The sequence below is a fragment of the Anguilla anguilla genome, chromosome 6 (assembly GCF_013347855.1).
Source record: "Anguilla anguilla isolate fAngAng1 chromosome 6, fAngAng1.pri, whole genome shotgun sequence".
Lineage (NCBI taxonomy): Eukaryota > Metazoa > Chordata > Actinopteri > Anguilliformes > Anguillidae > Anguilla > Anguilla anguilla.
The window spans coordinates 14,599,579-14,618,317 of NC_049206.1; the positions used below are offsets into that span (position 1 = coordinate 14,599,579).

At 46.6% G+C, this 18,739-nt stretch overlaps 1 protein-coding gene across 1 annotated transcript in view; it reads right to left on the reverse strand.

Annotated features, from left to right (window-relative positions):
- Positions 1–17,504, reverse strand: part of rasal2 (RAS protein activator like 2) — a 49,743-nt gene extending 32,239 nt beyond the window's left edge. Inside the window, 3 exon segments of the mRNA XM_035422076.1 lie at positions 5,652–5,784; positions 6,246–6,373; positions 16,637–17,504. Of these exon segments, the coding sequence (XP_035277967.1) occupies positions 5,652–5,784; positions 6,246–6,373; positions 16,637–17,273 (898 nt within the window). The 5' untranslated portion in view covers positions 17,274–17,504.
- Between the last annotated feature and the right edge of the window lie 1,235 nt (positions 17,505–18,739).

Here is an 18,739-nt window from a genome sequence, read left to right on the forward strand (position 1 = left end):
CAGCAGAGGGCAGTATGCACCCTTTCCATGAGTCCAGGTGAAAACCTTATTGTACAGGGAAAAGGGAAACAGAAAGTGGAGGAATGCATTATGTGTGTCACAGAAAGTACATTATTGTTGCCTGCCACACAGGAAGTAGAGTAAAGTGCACATCTTGCAGATAGTACAGTACTGCTCATGCCACACAGGAAGTGCAATGTGCACATCTCAGAGAAAGTTTAGTACTCTGTATGCCACACAGGAAGTACAATAATGTGCACATCTCACAGATAATACAGTACTCTCTCTGCATGCCACACAGGAAGTGCAGTAATGTATAGTATAGTACTCTGCATGCGACACAGGAAGTGCAGTAATGTGCACATCTCACAGACAGTATAGTACTCTGCATGCGACACAGGAAGTGCAGTAATGTGCACATCTCACACAGTATAGTACCCTGCATGCCACACAGGAAGTGCAGTAATGTGCACATCGCAGAGAAAGTGCAGTACACTACTTTTCACACAGGAAGTACAGTAATGTGCACATCGCAGAGAAAGAGCAGTACTCTGCATGCGACACAGGAAGTGCAGTAATGTGCACATCTCACAGACAGTATAGTACTTTGCATGCGACACAGGAAGTGCAGTAATGTGCACATCTCACACAGTATAGTACCCTGCATGCGACACAAGAAGTGCAGTAATGTGCACATCTCACAGACAGTACAGCACTCCGCTTGCCACACAGGATGTGCAATATTGACCACATTAATAATATTGACCTGACAGTAATTCCGAAAATAAAAAGTGGAGCAATTTGGTTTATGATGTAGCCTAATTTTCTTCACTGAGTTTATAAAACTTATTTTACACCATCACATTTTTATGATATGAAAATGAAACAAATGACACGCATGCAAACGGGTATATACCTGGCCTTCTAAACATCGGGCTGGGTTGTAAAATTTAGCTGCATCTTATACCAGACATCTATCAATGCCACCCTGAGATGAAGCCATGTCTCTCTCACCACATTCAGTCAGTAATAACTGTGGTTTCACATCACTCCTAGCAGTCTGGGTCCGGTTCGGCTGTGCTAGTAGCATCCTGCAGTACATTAATAATTAATCTACACCCTTCCATACTTCATATCACATACCTCCATTACCATAGAAGGGTCAGTTAAGGTGGAAAAATAAATCTCCTCTGAGACTGGAAGCCAATTGAAAGGAAAAATGCCCACTCCAGTGGTTTCAGAATCAGGATCTTTTAATGGCTTACTAGCACTTTGTTTCAATATCTACACAATGACTAAGCCCTACATAAGCTCATGGTGAAACATGCAGGTTTTGAACCCAGATCACAGATTGGTAACAAGACAGCATGTCCTTCACTCTGCATGGCTAGAGACCACATCCTTGAATAACTGCCATTCCTTTGTTATACTATCTTATCAGACTGGAGACCAACCCCCGGCTACAGCATTTACACGGCATAAAAACATCATTATATTCTATTCTATTATATTCTCTTCAAGTCAGTACTGAAAATGGCCCTCGTTAGTCTGTCTTTAAGAGAAGCCCTTCCATAAATACAAATGAAATACCTGAGACATGCCAAGAAGAGAAGGCAGAATGAGGAATTGAGTAGGCCTATACTTTTCATTGTCTCAAATATGACTCAGGAAGATTTGAATGACCTTGGTCTGTAAATTTACCAAAACAATTCCTGCTTATTCAGTCACAATAGCAGCATTTCTGAACTGAAACCTCTGAATGTTAAATCTAGCTAATTCTACCAATTTTCTGGTTATGAAGTACAATGATGTTGTTACTTTCTAAGTGAAACTAACGAAAAATAATCTAATGAAACTACTCAATGCCACTTCATAAATATGAATTAGGAGTTGTAGGCCAATGCTGAAGCCAGTATGGAATGTTGATGGAAACCAGGGGTTTGAATGATTAATTCTGTGAGCAATGATGCTTCCAGTTGAGCAAACACCAAAAAAACAAGAAAAAGAGCCATGGGCACACTGTAACCCATCTTTTAATGGGCCCAAATCGCCTCAGCAAACCATTTAGCCTATATCGAAGGAAATTCATTGCAACCCATGAGAATTGATGCGATTGCTCAATGAGCCCTCTTGTACAAACTGTGAAAGAGAAGTGAAACCGCTTCACATCCGCTATATCTGTCAATGAACACTGTAAGCACGTCACTGTACCCCCCAACCAATATAATCCATTCCTCACCACACTAGGCGCCTAATAAACTTGAATAAACTCGCTTCTGTGTGCAGACATAAAGGAATTTAGACTCTTTCTTTTACCTGCTGATGAACCAGGAATCAAAGCTATTTCTGGAATTGACTGTCACGTGACAGAACCTGTTTGGCGTTTATCCTACTAAACATGCCCTGCTGGTGTGGCATCACCTACTTTTGTTATCAACTCATCATACTACACAAGGACACACACCTGCTTTGGCAACAAACTGAGCTACAAATGTTGTAAGTTCAGGCTTAGCCTTCACATAAATTTCTGACATAAAACACAAATGCATATAAACAAGCTTAAAGGAACAAGCTTCGTGGTTTTTTTAATACAATAAAATTAATTCCACTACTAATTCACAGAAGAATTTGCAACAAACCACAAAGAAGCAACTGATAGGACATTAGATATAAATATACAAGCATGACATAGGCTATTTTTAAGTTTAACAGTCATGGCTTTAGCCACTAAGCTTTATCGCAAAAAATATATAACTATAATAAAGCTAGGTAAATATTAGCCTAACACTTGAAAAGAGTTGAAATGGTGTGAACGGAGTTCACGGGCCCGGTTAGAGTCTATAAGGTGAATAAATAATCCAGCAAAACATACATTCTTACAATATTCATCACATAAACTATACTTTCATATAGAACCGTTTCCATATAAAAAAATAAATAAATAAAAAAACACCATTCTTGACGTTTCCTTCTAATTATTTTTGCGATTAAAGTGACAGTTTATAACATGACAGCTGGTACGGGCCAACAGAATTACAAGCCGCGCGTCGGTTACATTGTTCAGAGTCATTTTCAACAGATTGCCTACAAAAAACGTTGAGAGATATTCACAAATATGGGACAACAGTACAACGGCAGCTCTACCCATCTGTTTTACACTCTTTTTTGCTTTCCCAGATGAGGAATGAGTCTTTAAAACTGGAAAAAAATAAACGCACCATGTCCCCAAAAGCAGCAAGTCGATCTTTAAGGTACAAACAACCGAATGCCCGGTGCGAGTTTTAATTCCTGGTGATGTCAGTCCAATATGTCAACAAAAGCGCTATAAGACCGTAAATGCCAGAACTAAGCGTCACTCAGTAAACAGTAAACCAGTTCAAGTGCATGTTGCGCTTTAAGGAGAAGTTGCTAAAATATAAATATGTCAATTCCCCTTGGTACAAATTTAGTGGTCGCTCTAACCACGAGCGGTAGTGTAGTCTAATAGTGTGAACAAATGTTTTATCTGTAGCAAGGCGGGAGACCAAACACTGAACCAGACATGTAAAAAATGCAGAGATGGTTTTCAACGAAATACGCTGTAATACTTTAGATACTTAAAAAATAAACCTTACCTATAAATTCCATGATTTTACGTCCGATATCCACATTACTTCCACAAATACAAACGCCCAAATTCACTCGCAGTGCGTCCTTTACATGGTCCTCGCGCTGATCTCGCTCTCTTCAGTCTGGACTCTTAGGAATGCAGAAAAGCCGGAGCCCGAGCCAGTCAAACCCACTCCGCTTTTCTCTCTATTGCTCCATTGAAAAGAACACAACAATAGCAGTTCTTCTATCTGAGAGTACATCCCCACGCGCGGGCGCGCACACACACACCCACGCACCCCTGTAACAGGCCCAAAGATATTCAAAATAAGCCGAGCACTAATCAACAGGAGGTCGCCCTCCCACCGTTACTTTGGCCAAATGCTGTTTTTTGTAGTTCCGTTTTAAAAGTTGCGCAGAAATGGAAGGTTTAGACACACTTCGTGCGACGTGCGTAGGTCAGGAATTCGGACAGTATCGTCAAAAGGTTGAGACTATCAGTTCATTTCGAACCTCAACACAGTTCCGATAACACGCACGTGAACTGATTTTTCTCTCAGTGATTTAAGTAGGTTACAGCTTTTAATCATCAACGTGAGTTGAATTTGGTGGGGAAAGGCGTAACTGTTGGACAGCGGTGATAATTCGTTTTTCACTGTTTGTAAACGAATTAATTATATCCATTTTAAAACTTAAAATGTTTTTTAAAGGTGCATACACCGACACCATCCTCAAATACGCGCCTGTCCGGCCGAACGTCTTTGCTCTTACGCAACAACTAAGGGAGCATGTTCCGACAATCATTGGATGTTAATGGAAGCATGTAAACAGGACCGCCCACTCTGCAAAGTCACTTGGTGGACGTCGTGTAATGATAACATTTGCACAACGCTAAAGATCTAACAATAGTTGATGAAAAGACGACGAAAAATATTTATTGGAAAATCTCATAAAAATAATGATTAAGAAATATGAGAAACATTATGAAGCGTGCCAAAGCCGAGAGGAGAGCTTAATTTCATGCCGGTTCTCTCATGGTATCACGCTAACTGTTTAATCCGGTTTCCGGCAGCACACAATGTACACAATTAATCTCGGTTCATTCACTACGATACTGTACAATTAGGGACACAGATGGCGTTAACCTGTTGTGTTCCCACAGCAAGCACGGCAATTATAATGCATCCAAACCCGAGGGACGGAAAGTCTGCTGTTATTACCAATACTGTTTTTGTCTTTTTCAATTTTTTAACTCTTACTCTTTCTTCCATTGTGGACTATCACCAGCATCATTGCTTTTGCCAAACAATACCACAGAACATGCTGAACATATGGCCTCCACTGACCTACATTGCCATTTTATTCTGCCATTTCTAATTTGCTCTTTTGTTTTATTTCTAATAGTTTATCTTTTATTTGGCTTGTCCATAGGCAGTCTTGCATTTATGCATCCGAGACAGTTCAGTTCTACACTTCTAAGTGTCCATCACAAGTCAGTTAGCAGGAGAGTAACGGCCGTATTGGAATGAAAGCACACACATTAGCATGTGAAAGAGGACGCTGAATGCTGACCAGATTAAGAAGGTCACTCCCCCCAGTCACGGGTCCTGTCCATCTCTGTGTGTCTCCAGACAATAGACCAGCTGAAACCCCGCCCCCAAACGCCCTCTCCCCCTGCCCTTACGCCCTCTCCCTCTGCCCCCCTCTGAAAGGCGCACAGACACCGCATTCAGCCTCCGAATGTGTCCTGCTCACAGCCCTGCCAGGACAGGCCACGCCCCCTTTTGCTGTGGCAAAATCCCCTGGCCCGAGACGCAACATTCCCGACCGCACCTCCTCGCTGACCACATTCCTGTTGACCGCAGCTGCTCTCTACCTGCACCCCCTCTTTAGCCACACCTCCTTTCTGACCACGCCCCCTCTCCCACGCATTTCAGCACGGCCAGATAAAGCCCTGTCCCAAAGCCTCTGTCACAACAGCCGCCATGCACCTTGCTCTCTTAAATCAGAGTACACTATGACACAGTGGATTAAGATAAGCACGGCATGGGGGCTTGGCTTACCCAGCTTGGTGGCGCCATCTGTCTGGAAGTCGGGGAACTGGCCCTCGGACGGCACGCTGACGGTCCGGCGGAGACTCCTGCCCTTGGAAGACTCCGTGGGGCTCTCATGAGTGACCTCCACTGGCACCTGTGACTAGGGTGAGAGGGGAGAGGTCAGGGGTCAGAAGGCACACATTGTGTAGCCCACATCTCTATGATGAACTGCGCAAAACACTTCCCTTTGCCATGTCCAAAAGGAAACCGGACTGCAACTCAGAAATGGTGAGAAAACGTGGATACTGCTCCACCATAACACAAACCCGCCACACTGCTCCCAGCTGTACACTGATCTAAACCAGCCTTACACTGCTCCCAGCTGTACACTGATCTAAACCAGCCTTACACTGCTCCCAGCTGTACACTGATCTAAACCAGCCTTACACTGCTCCCAGCTGTACACCGATCTAAACCAGCCTTACACTGCTCCCAGCTGTACACCGATCTAAACCAGCCTTACACTGCTCCCAGCTGTACACTGATCTAAACCAGCCGCACTGCTCTCAGCTGCACAAACAGCCCCCCCCCCCCCGCCCCAATCCCCCACACATTACTCACCTCTTCCTCTTTGTTGAGCAGGATGAGCTGGCTGTCGGTCAGAATGCAGTACTTCCTGTCCCACATGCTGTGGTCTACGTACGGGGACTGCCCGCAGGAGAGCCGATGGGTGGAAGGCCCCTTCACATCTGCAGGGACAGAAACAGCGATGCAATCAGCAGGGGATTTACCACGGTTTACGAAGCACAACAGCACAAGCACTTAATGCAGTTTACCACAGCACAGCACAGCATCGCTAGCACCAGAAGTTTACCACAGGAGAGTCCAGGGGTATGAATTAAGTTAGCGTCTGTGGTGCTGGGCTTTGGTACACGGACCAAAGCCCAGCACCACAGACGCTAACTTAATTCATCACAACACACAGTTACCCACGTAGTTTCTGCAAAAAGATGATAAATCTGAAAGCTCACTCCTCCTGATCTATCCAATGTCTCTCTGGGTGGGATAATGCCCCTTTTCTCCCTGTGCGTTCATGAACATCAGCAGCTTGTCTCAGAATAGATCTAGGAAGACACATATGTACTGTGTAGCTAACGTGACTGAAAGGTACAGCTCTCTGTGGGAAATGTTATTAGGCCTATATATAAGAACTATCACAGCTGGTACGAAAGCATGTTATCTCAATGAGCACTGAAGATTGTGTGCCACTAGAGGGCAGTGTCAGTCTATCCCGCAGTAATACAGTTGGCTTAGTACTTGGAATTCAGCCTCCGCCAAAATACGACATGGGACCATCTTAAAATAACAAACAGGAATAGGAACTGCTCCTCTAAGTGAGTAACTAAGTACATAATGGCTGACGGAAACAAGGGTGACCGAGTGACGCATTTTGCTGGAAAGTTCCTCCCATTTACATACATACAAAACTTCCAAGAACTTTTTTTGATAGGCTTAAGTAGCCTGTATAAAATTATTTCTTTAAAAAACACTACACCGTACAAGGAAGTGAAAGGACTTGTCTGTGGATGACTGAGCCCCAGGCCAAAAGCGACCGGTGCGCTCACACAGGCCCGCCCTGATTACACAGACGCCGTCTGCCCCCCAATCACATTCGGTCACATTACAGCATGATGTAATGGCGCACGACGAGACCCCTGACTGCACGCTGATTTGAGCCAGTACCCGGCCCAACCCAGCCGCGGCCTTACATAAGACTCGGAGCATCTCGAATGGGAATTTACCCGCTTGCACAACGCCAGCCGCCACCGCCGCATGTGGGAGAGATTAATAAGTTCCTGCTGGAGGGTGGACCAGATACAGCAACAGGGCAGAGACAGCAGGAGAGACACAGCAGGACAGAGACAGCAGGAGAGACACAGAAGGGCAGGGACAGCAGGACAGACAGCAGGACAGAGACTGCAGTTTAGGGACAGCAGGGTGACTCCATAGGGGCCTCAGCTGAGCTGAGTAAGTATTTGTAAGTTTGGTAGGCTCAGTGAGCATCCGTAGACAGGCCCTGTTGATTCTGGTATCTGTTGTGTGATTATCTGTAGGTGTACTTAGCTTAGCTTAGCTCAGTAGGTACCTGTAGGTAGACTCAGCTTAGCTCAGTAGGTATATGTCGAAAGGCTTAGCTTAGCTCAGTAGGTATCTGTAGGTAGGCTCATCTTAGCTCAGTAGGAATCTGTAGGTAGACTCAGCTTAGCTCAGTAGGTATCTGTAGGCAGACTCAGCTTAGCTCAGTAGGTATCTGTAGGTAGACTCAGCTTAGCTCAGTAGGTAGACTCAGCTTAGCTCAGTAGGTATCTGTAGGCAGACTCAGCTTAGCTCAGTAGGTATCTGTAGGTAGACTCAGCTTAGCTCAGTAGGTATCTGTAGGTAGACTCAGCTTAGCTCAATAGGTATCTGTAGGTAGACTCAGCTTAGCTCAGTAGGTAGACTCAGCTTAGCTCAGTAGGTATCTGTAGGCAGACTCAGCTTAGCTCAGTAGGTATCTGTAGGTAGACTCAGCTTAGCTCAGTAGGTAGACTCAGCTTAGCTCAATAGGTAGCCTATCTGTTGGTAGACTCAGCTTAGCTCAGTAGGTATCTGTAGGTAGACTCAGCTTAGCTCAGTAGGTATCTGTAGGTAGACTCAGCTTAGCTCAGTAGGTAGACTCAGCTTAGCTCAGTAGGTATCTGTAGGTAGGCTCAGCTCCCTGGATGTTTTGAAACAGGTCAACACAGCAGCTGGCATTCAGACTAAGGAAAACAGAACAGGCTATTCCAATCCGCACCGCATGCCAGAAAGCATGCCACACCCACTGACATGCAAAGCCTAGTGCGCGGTACACAGAGAGTGAGAGAGAGAGAGAGAGAGAGAGACAGCTGTAGAGCGCTCAGCCTTTATTTCCATGCAAACAAACAAGGAAAGAAAAGCAGTTTGCCCTGAACACTCAGGCCTGATAAGCGGCCTTGTTCTGAAGGCTGACTTCCCCTCAGCACAATACAAGAGCTCCCTGCTTTATTGTAGGAGGAGCAGCTCCTTGTTCTATTGTAGGAGGAGCAGCTCCCTGCATTACTATAAGAGGAGCACTGGTCCCTACAGCGTGTTATTACAAAGATTACATCACAACAGCTCCCTGAAAACACCCCCCTCCCCCCACTCCATCCCCTGTCAGGACCCAACAGTGCAGAACATTCAGCAAAACAGCTGAGCATCTTGGCTGTGGTCAATATTCCCTCAAAACAGCTGAGAATGCCAGTTATGGCCAATACTCCCCCAAAGCAGCTGAGGATGGCAGCAATGCCACACTGAGCGCGCTCAGAGGCGCCGCGCTCTGCTCCGCAGCGTCCTTCAGAGTGGGCCAGGGCTCCGCTCCCATGATGCACGCACTGAGGCCGTCGACATTACCTCCGCAAGGTTGCCCGCGGCAACAACAGGTAATACAACAATATGCGCTCAATCCAACAATAGGCACCCAGAAACTCCCCACACACTGGTGATACGCCCTGCCACAAGCACCATTTCACATGACAAACTCAAATCACCACAATAGCACAAAGACACTCAGGGGGGAAAACGTTAGCACGCACACCAAGGCTCTTTAACGAAACCACTTCTATTATTACTCAATTTAGAGCCCAATTCACTATGAGCTCAAACACTGATGCGCTGCCACTGGTGGGTTACCTGTGTGGCTTTGGTAGGTGGAATGCCTGTGTCACTGATACAGAGAGCACTACAACTGCCCTCTGATAAAAAATTTAAAAAACTGAAGCAGGTGTTACAGCCTGACTGTGAGGAGTGCTGTTACAGAGTGTGTCTGTATTTGGGGCAGTATGTTGCTATATGGGTGGTGCAGGATGTGTCTATATGGGGCAGTATGTTGCTGTGGGTGGTGTAGGTTGTGTCTCAAGATGGAGCAGCATGTTGCTGCGGGTGGTCCAGGATGTGTCTGTATATGGGGCAGTATGTTGTTGTGGGTGGTACAGGATGTGTCTGTATATGGGGCAGCACATTGATGTGGGTGGTACAGGATGTGTCTGTATATGGGGCAGTATGTTGCTGTGGGTGGTACAGGATGTGTGTATATAGGGCAGTATGTTGCTGTGGGTGGTACAGGATGTGTCTGTATATAGGGCAGTATGTTGATGTGGGTGGTACAGGATGTGTCTGTATATAGGGCAGTATGTTGCTGTGGGTGGTACAGGATGTGTCTGTATATAGGGCAGCACGTTGATGTGGGTGGTGCAGGATGTGTCTGTATATAGGGCAGTACGTTGATGTGGGTGGTGCAGGATGTGTTTGTACATAGGGCAGTACATTGCTGTGAGTGGTGCCTTGTAACAGGCACTGTGGGACTGTAAAAACAGGCAGTAAAAGACCGGGCCTCTGTGTGAGAAACTGTCTGGCACCCACAGGTCATGTGACACGAGCTTGGTAAACAGAGCCCATGGAATTTAACCCCCTAGCAAATTCATGCATGCTAGCTCAGCCCGGTAGTGTCAGAAAGTGCAAAGCACTACTTCAAAAGACTACACACTGGCTTCCTGTAAGCTAATCTAAATGAGTTGTATGCATGATTTGCTTGTTGTTATGAGGGTGTTCAGAGATAGTTAATCGTGAGATTCACTATCACTGCTTCCTGCGCTACATACCACCGGTCCAAAGGCAGCCGTGCCTGACTAGGCTGTTGCTTCTCAATGTCTGCTAGCAATAACTGTTTCTGTGGGATAATATATGTTCCAGCCTTTTTCCTGGTAAAAAACAGGGAGTAGTGAGAATCTCATTACTGCTTTTGCATATTTGGCATGGTGTCTGAGTGTACGCGTGCGTGCAGTGTGTGTGCATGAGTGTGAGTGTGAGAGCAAATGTGAGTGTGTGTGCATGTGCGTGTGCATGTGTGTGTGTGTGTGTGTGTGTGTGTGTGTGCATCCGTGTGCGCCAGTGTGTCTCCATGTGTTTCTGCTTGTGTTTCTGCTTGTGTGTGCACATGTGATCCGCATGGCATAGCAGAGGGGGACGGAATGGGGCGAGGTCCCACCACCTGTCTGGCATGGGGTTTCAGGACCTGCTGCAGGACAAGCCCCGAAACCGCAGAGTGCGTTCAGTCCACAAGACGCTCTCTGTGCGCACACAGCGTGTGGAACAGCAGCCCCTCTCACTGCTCAGGTCTCCTCCGCAAGAAAAACAGCTTCTCTGCTGAAACGCTCCCTACTCAGTCCAGCTCCTTTCACTAACACAGCTTCACTACTGAAGCTCTCTGACTACACAAACCAGCTCCTTTCACTAACACAGCTTCTCTACTGAAGCTCTCTGACTACACAAACCAGATCCTTTCACTAACACAGCTTCTCTACTGAAGCTCTCTGACTACACAAACCAGCTCCTTTCACTAACACAGCTTCACTACTGAAGCTCTCTGACTACACAAACCAGCTCCTTTCACTAACACAGCTTCTCTACTGAAGCTCTCTGACTACACAAACCAGATCCTTTCACTAACACAGCTTCTCTACTGAAGCTCTCTGACTACACAAACCAGATCCTTTCACTAACACAGCTTCACTACTGAAGCTCTCTGACTACACAAACCAGCTCCTTTCACTAACACAGCTTCTCTACTGAAGCTCTCTGACTACACAAACCAGATCCTTTCACTAACACAGCTTCACTACTGAAGCTCTCTGACTACACAAACCAGCTCCTTTCACTAACACAGCTTCTCTACTGAAACTCTCACAACTGAAACCAGCTCCTTTTAGTAACGTGGTTTCTGTACTGAAGTTCTCACACTACTCAAACCAGCTCCTTCTACAAACAACAGCGTTTCTGCTGAAATTTTCACAGCTGAAACCAGCACCTCGTACTGACGCAGCTTCCCTACTGAAGCACCCTCACTACTCAAACCTGCTCTTCATACCAACACAGCCTCTCGACTCAAGCTCTCACTACTGAAACCACGCGCTTACACAAACACGGCAGTTCCCGGGGTAAAATTAAGGGAGTCTGGTGTCGGGAATGGGGAAGCGCTGGTGTGAGAGGAAGTAGAAAAGGGGATGTTATCGCACAAAGGGACTCATCCTCCCAGCCAGACAGCTCTACTGTACCACTTCAGTTCCATGTGCCTGTACATCACATCCTGTAATCAAACAGCATCAGCATTCAGTAAATGACAGCTTGATTACGCATGAAAAAAAAACCCCAAAATGGCCCTGAATGAAAGGTGTTATGTTAGCCTGTTTGTGACGGGGGATTAAAAGGCGGCTTTGGCCACACCCACAGACCCACCCCGCGGGGCACAGGAGCTGCTTTGTGTGGCGGCAGGCGCACGCACACAAACAGGGCTGGGGTCCCCATGGCAACCTGCAAACACAATCAGCCCCAGGCATGACAATACCCTGACATCATCCCGTTTACCGGCCGAGAGGTAGGGGGTGGGGGGAGGAGGGGGGGTGACTGATACCGCACTGTCGACAGTCTTTAGCCCGAGCTAAAAAAAAACAGGCTACGGTGCTGCTAATCTGATCCCATCCGCAATGATAAAAAAACAGAGACGCTAAACACTGACTCAACTGCAAGAACCTGTGCAGGCAGGGCAGATGCAGCCTCATGAAAACCACAGATGGGGGAAGATACGGGCTAAGAAGCAATGAGAATCTGCAGAGGTGGGGCTGACAGAGTCTAATATGACAACCTGCGCAAACGAGCCAGATACCGTACCGTCCATTAAGAGAAACTGCGCAGGTGGAGCAGGTACACAAACCAATTACTACAGTGAATAATGGATTTTAAAAAATGACACTCTACAGAATCAATAACCGTGGAAACGGGTCCTGTACAGACACACTGTTGAATAAGAGCGTTTCCTCCGAATTACACTTACAATTAAGGCTCCCCAGAGCCAAAGATAATTAACGGCATTGTTAACGAGTGCACGCAGAGAGCAGAGGGGAGGAGGAGCGAGACGCCGCCAAATTACCGCAACGTGCAATTTGGGCGGTAATTGTAATTGCAGCCCCGTCTTTATCAAATTGCATGCGGTGAGCGAGCGTGCGGATGAATGTGATTACGCTGAGGCCAGGGTGACAGCTGCTCCCCCAAACAGCCCTGCTGTTAGCATTAGCACGTTGACTGAGGTCCCGTAGCCTGGAATGGGCTCAACTGTTAGCATCATCACACTGCCTCACATTCTATCTTGAGGGATGACTCAGCTGTTAGCATTAGCACGCCGCCTGATGTACTGCAGTTTAAACTGAATCTGCCGTTAGCACTAGCACGCCACCCGAGCTCCGGTAGTTTGGAATGGCGAAACCGTTAGCATTAGAATTTCGCTTGAGGTTCTGTACCCTGGAATGGCTCTGCTGTTAGGTACAACAAGGTGCCTGATGTTATACCTTTCAGTGTAAGTATTTGCATGCGGTGTGATGTACTGCGGCTGGGAACAGCTTTGTTGTTAGAATTAGCGTGCTGCCAAATGTTCAGTGTTTTGAATGGCTCTGTTGCTCGCGTTAGCATTCTGCCTGGGGTTCTGCAGTTTGGAACCTCCCTGCTCAACGAGGCCTTCAGAACCAGCCATTAAAAACAAAGACTTGGCCCCTCCTCCCATTGTGTGATCTGGGTCTGTTTCCCTTCTCCAGTTTCCTCCTCTTGAGACCGTTCCCTCTCTGGGAACACACTTTCCATTAGCCCAGTCAACCGCGTTTCACCGTACACTCCGCACTGCAGAACACCAGTCAAGGGCACGTAGCATCAGAGAGATATCTCAAAGTGAATGACCTTCCGGCACACTTGAATAAGAGTGATAAACCAAAGCACATCTATCTTCCTGCACGCGGTGGTAAAACCACCAGACCTGTAGAGAGCACACAGGGATCAGCTTCATCAATCCTAAATGTCCTACGCAGAACAATATATCAGTCAGGTATGAAACTCCGCAGGCTATAGCAGACGACTGGAAAATATGAGATTATAACAAGTCTGATGTATTTATCATTCTGCGTATTAGCCTTCCTGCCCACTGACACATTCGCCTTTACGGCCATTTCACTCTGTAAAGATTTAATGCGTCATAATGCGTCAAGGCTGAGTTAATGCCCCAAAGTTTTTAAAAGATTTAACGGGTCCCATAGGCCTATTCATGGGCTGAGTTAAGGTTCCAAATTTCCTAAGAGATCATAGTTGCGGGCTGAGTTAACATTTCCAAGTTTCAAAAATGTGACGGGTCACATTCACGGGCTGGTACCAGACAGCAGAAAACCCCAGCTGAAGCTTAAGCACTTTCTGCACACGGGCAAAGTTGAAATATTTCACACAGCTTCTGTAGCACATCATCGGTTTCCGTAGAAACAAAAGGGGTAACCTGAGCCCCAGGTGAGAGACTGATGTAATCTCGCTCGAGTGTCACCACGGGGCGGAGCCGGAGGGGCAGTGTCATCTCTCAGTGGCGTGAGCAGGGACGCGGTCTCAGGGCGTTCCTGGGTTGCGACACAGTCAAGCGAAGCGCGTAAGACTGGTTTCAGCTCCGCCAGACAAACAATGAGCTCATTATTATCCTTTAGGGTACACATTCACGGAACACTTGACTGTTTACATTGTGCTCACTCCGCGCACAACGTGTTCCCACACTGCATTGGGTCTCATGTGATCCCTCTCTCTATGGACAACATGATCCATAATGCACTGCTCTCATGCAATCTTCAGTCTATGGATAACATGATCCATAATGCACTGTTCTCATGCGATTCCTCACTCAGTGACAACATGATCCATAACGTGCTGTTCTCATGCGATCCTCATTCTATGGATAACACGATCCATAATGCACTACCCTTATGTGATCCTACCCATTATGGATAACACGATCCATAATGCACTGCCCTTATGTGATCCTACCCATTATGGATAACACGATCCATAATGCACTGCCCTTATGTGATCCTACCCATTATGGATAACACGATCCATAATGCACTGCCCTTATGTTATCCTACCCATTATGGATAACACGATCCATAATGCACTGCCCTTATGTGATCCTACCCATTATGGATAACACGATCCATAATGCACTGCTCTTATGCGAACCTCACTTAACAGATAACATGCTCCCACAATGCACTTGGACGCTGCATTCGGGGGCGGCTCCCTATATGTTGCACCACACAGCCGTAATGTACTGAAGATTCACATTCTGTCCTCGGCTTTTCCCTCACAGTTCAGACGGAGCAGAAGGCATTACCCGATCAAAGCCGTCATTGCCGCTGAATATGAAAGGGTCGTGATGAAGCCTCCTGCAGAATGTGCAAGGAAGGGCACGAGTTCAACATGAGACAGAGGGGTGAAACATTCAAATGAAGATCAGTGTGGTTTACAGTCTGTGCGGAAAACACAGGAGAAAAGGGGATGTGATTTATTATTTCTTTTGTAAAAATGCTGAAATGGCTGGATACACTTCCCTTAATATTAACCGACCTCTTTACAAATACAACCTACATGCTGGTCAAAAGTCCGTAGGCTACTCTATCCAGACACACAAGAGACAGTAAGCAGTACTGAACGTACAACAGGTAGGCTAGTGTAAGAGAGAGCTCAGTGAGAAGCTTCTGTTGCTTGGAGATCCAAATTGCTCAAATTCCAAATTGCGCACGTCACTGACGCCGCCGCTTCCTGCGCTGCTTATGAATGACCGTCCGAGGCTGGGAAACCGTGGACACGGCAGCGCTGCATGCTAATTGGCCTAATACCGCCCTACATGCATTATTTAGTGTTCCTCTTCAAATTCTGGAGGCATTTCTACAAAATTCAAATGGTTGCACAGAGCAGACACGAAACATTCCCTACATGCGAAGCCATCAACTGAATTACACTGGCAATTAGCGTGTAGGCTACCAGTTTCTAATGAGAAAATATAGTTAATTTAGTGGGGAGAAAATAGCCTTATTGTGTATGGTGCTCCTTTGAGCAGTTTTCTTTTATTGTTATCTGCTAACAGACAAACCAAGGTCAATATAGCTACTTCAGGCTGTGGTCTAGGGTCATGATGTTGTCTACTGTTAATTTGTGTCAGTTTTAAAACTAACATCTGTGCTAATTTTGAAAAAAAAAAATCTCTTCATTTACAGCCAGGGTGCTCTTCTGACAGTACGGCTCCAGCAGATTCATATTCTGCCGTAACCCTTGTTCTACAGACGACAGCAGGACTAGGTCATCAAGATCCAAGCAGTGTGAGGTCAGGAGCTGCAGACTGTTCCACTTAACACTAGTAACCCATGAATATAGTCCAGATACTGAGGAGCTAGACTCAAAATTACAGTCCTGTGTCACATGTAGAGAATTCTGTCCTTTTATTACCTACTTTTTCCTCAGGTCTGTTTTCTACATGCATCCAATTATTTCATACAACCACCCTTTTCGCCAACTGGAAGTTTTAAGAAATACCAAACTAAAAGACTTTTACCAAACTTTTTTCCCCCCACAAAGTCACTTATTAACATAATGCTTATTAATTCAACACAGTGCAATCTATCTCTGCATGAACTCTATGGTGGGAGTGTGGTGGGATTAGAAGACAGCTTCTGTCCGTCAGAAGCACACAAGCACTTCCGCACGTCTTTGCTAAAAGCCACAAACCGAAAACAGTGTTTTTGATTATGATAAATTTACACGCACTCTCTTTTCTTATTACAACATTCTCAAAAGTTTTTTTGAGGTCAATGAAGCATACTTTGGAGTACAATGAACGCAATCAAAATTTTGCAATTCAAGCTGACAGAAACATTTTTTTCCCAACACAGCTTTCAGGAGCAACGTATGTCTGCGTAGGTAATCATTTATGAATTTACCTAGACGTGGTCAATCAACTACTGTATTTCAGGGTGATAAATTAAGCAGTGTCCATAAAAATACTCGGTATGATTAAACATAGGAGGAGTGTCCACATCTGGACACCACCCCCTCCCGTCTCCTACCGTCAGCTCTGGCTTCAGCACCAGAGTCTTCCTTGGGCCTCAGAATACGGTTCACCCTCTTGGACATGGAAGAGAATAGGTCCTGAATGGACGGCCTCCGCTCAGAGCCTGGACACACCGGTCCCACAATGCCGTGCGGAGACCCAGAATGCACGTGTCCTACAATGTCCTGCTCAGTGTACGAGCCCACCTGTCCCACAAGGTTCGGTTCAGTCTTCGTGTCCATCAGTCCCACAATGCCCTGCTCAGTGTCCAAGCCCACCTGTCCCACGATTCCCTGCTGAGAGTCAGAGCACACCTGTCTCAGTTTCAGCTTCTGGGTGATGGGGGTGCCCCCAGGCTCTGAGACAGACCTGTGGAAGGGGACGAGGGTGCGGAGTGGGAATGGCCTGTCCATCAGAACACTGGTGCTGTCACCCCTTCGATGAAGGCTCAATGCCCTGGCGCTGTGAGTCGAGTCCCACTCCTTCAACTTAGGCACCTTCAAGGCTACCCTGGGGGGGGTCCTCCACTTGTAACTGTCCAGCGCTTGATCGGGGGTGGAGATCGATCGATGTTGCGCCCATGGCCGGCTACGCCGCTGCCAGCGGTAAGAGTCCAAACAGTCGCCGTCAGGGGGAGCCCCGGAGTCGGCCATGTCTGATGAGTCTGACACGTCCTTCAGCAGCGAACAGCCTAAGCTCCTCTGGCGACCATAGGAAGACAACAACTTCCTGGGCTTTGCCCGTCAGTGAGCTCACCCTAAGAGAGGTCCGCACCGCGAGACTTAGCGAACCTACCTCCGGCACCAAAGGACAGCCATCAGCCGAGCCCGGAGATTCTCCTTCGCTATGTGTACCCCCTGCCTCAGCCTTCACTTCCTGCTTTCTGGCTGAGCTTCATGTTCCTGAAAGGAAGTGGGCTGTCAATTATCGTCACCCCAGACGGTGAGAGACAGCCAATCAGAAAGAGGATATGCAGCGAGGCCTCTGGTTGTGGTTTTCTGTGTGCGCTACCACTTTCAGTTCTAAACAGAGCAGCCAACCTCAACAGCTCAAGCCAGATCTAAAAGAATCCGCTATCGAAACGGCCGTTTGCTCACCAGGGCAAGTGCTACACAGATAAAAGCGCAGATTTTCCAGTTGATTTTGAAACTCGGATCACCGCAGCGGCCCTAGTCATAACGTTTCTGAAAGCTGAGGTCCTCTGCTTATCATACAGCAAAAAAATTGCTTTTCTTTACCATTCAGTAAAATGTTTAACTCGCGAATTAGTTAGATGCCATGAGAGAGACTACTCTATACTTAAGTCAATGGACAATAAAAGGGCCTAACAGAAAACATCCACAGACATTCACACCAAACTTCTCATCACAGCAAAGAATAGAGATGACTTGTTAAGCATCCCATTGCATCTATTCAACACTTGACAGACTCAAATATTTGGATCCGAACAAGGCTAAGAAGCCACCCAGAGCCAGTGGACTGAGGAGTTTATTCACGCAGGAAAAAGTTCCTTCAGACAGGAAAACATTCCACTGCCCTCAACTTCATCTGGCAACAAGCTGCCTCTGACCTTAGCATTGGAGAAAAGAGAGGAAAAATAGAACATAGTTCAATTTCTTTCCATCACTGGCACTGAGAAGGCGGCGTGCGAGCTAGCAAATTAAAGGAGGAGGAAGGAAATTATTCCTCAACTTGGTTAAACTTCTGAGAAGCAGGGACGTTGACCTCGCCTGTCTGTGTATAAAGGTATGGAAATGGAAATTGGATTTTCTGCAGCAGTGTAAACATGCTGGCAGGTGGAGATCCATCCTCCATTCTGCTACACCCTCCAGCATGGAAAGAGGCTGCACCTGTATGCCGCAAATGTTCCACTCTTCGGCTCAAACTGCCAACCCACACCACAGTGAGTACCGTCTAAACAAACCGACATCTACACTCGCTTACATTACACACAATAAAGCACTCGTTTAAAGGCGATCTCATTATGGTTTATAAGCCACTCGGCGACGATGCTTGACTTCCAAATGACGCACGAGAGGACAGGCATTACAATGGCAGGGCAGGTTAGGGTCTGGAGAGCGTCCCTCACCCACTCTCTCACCGCGTTAAGTGCTAATTC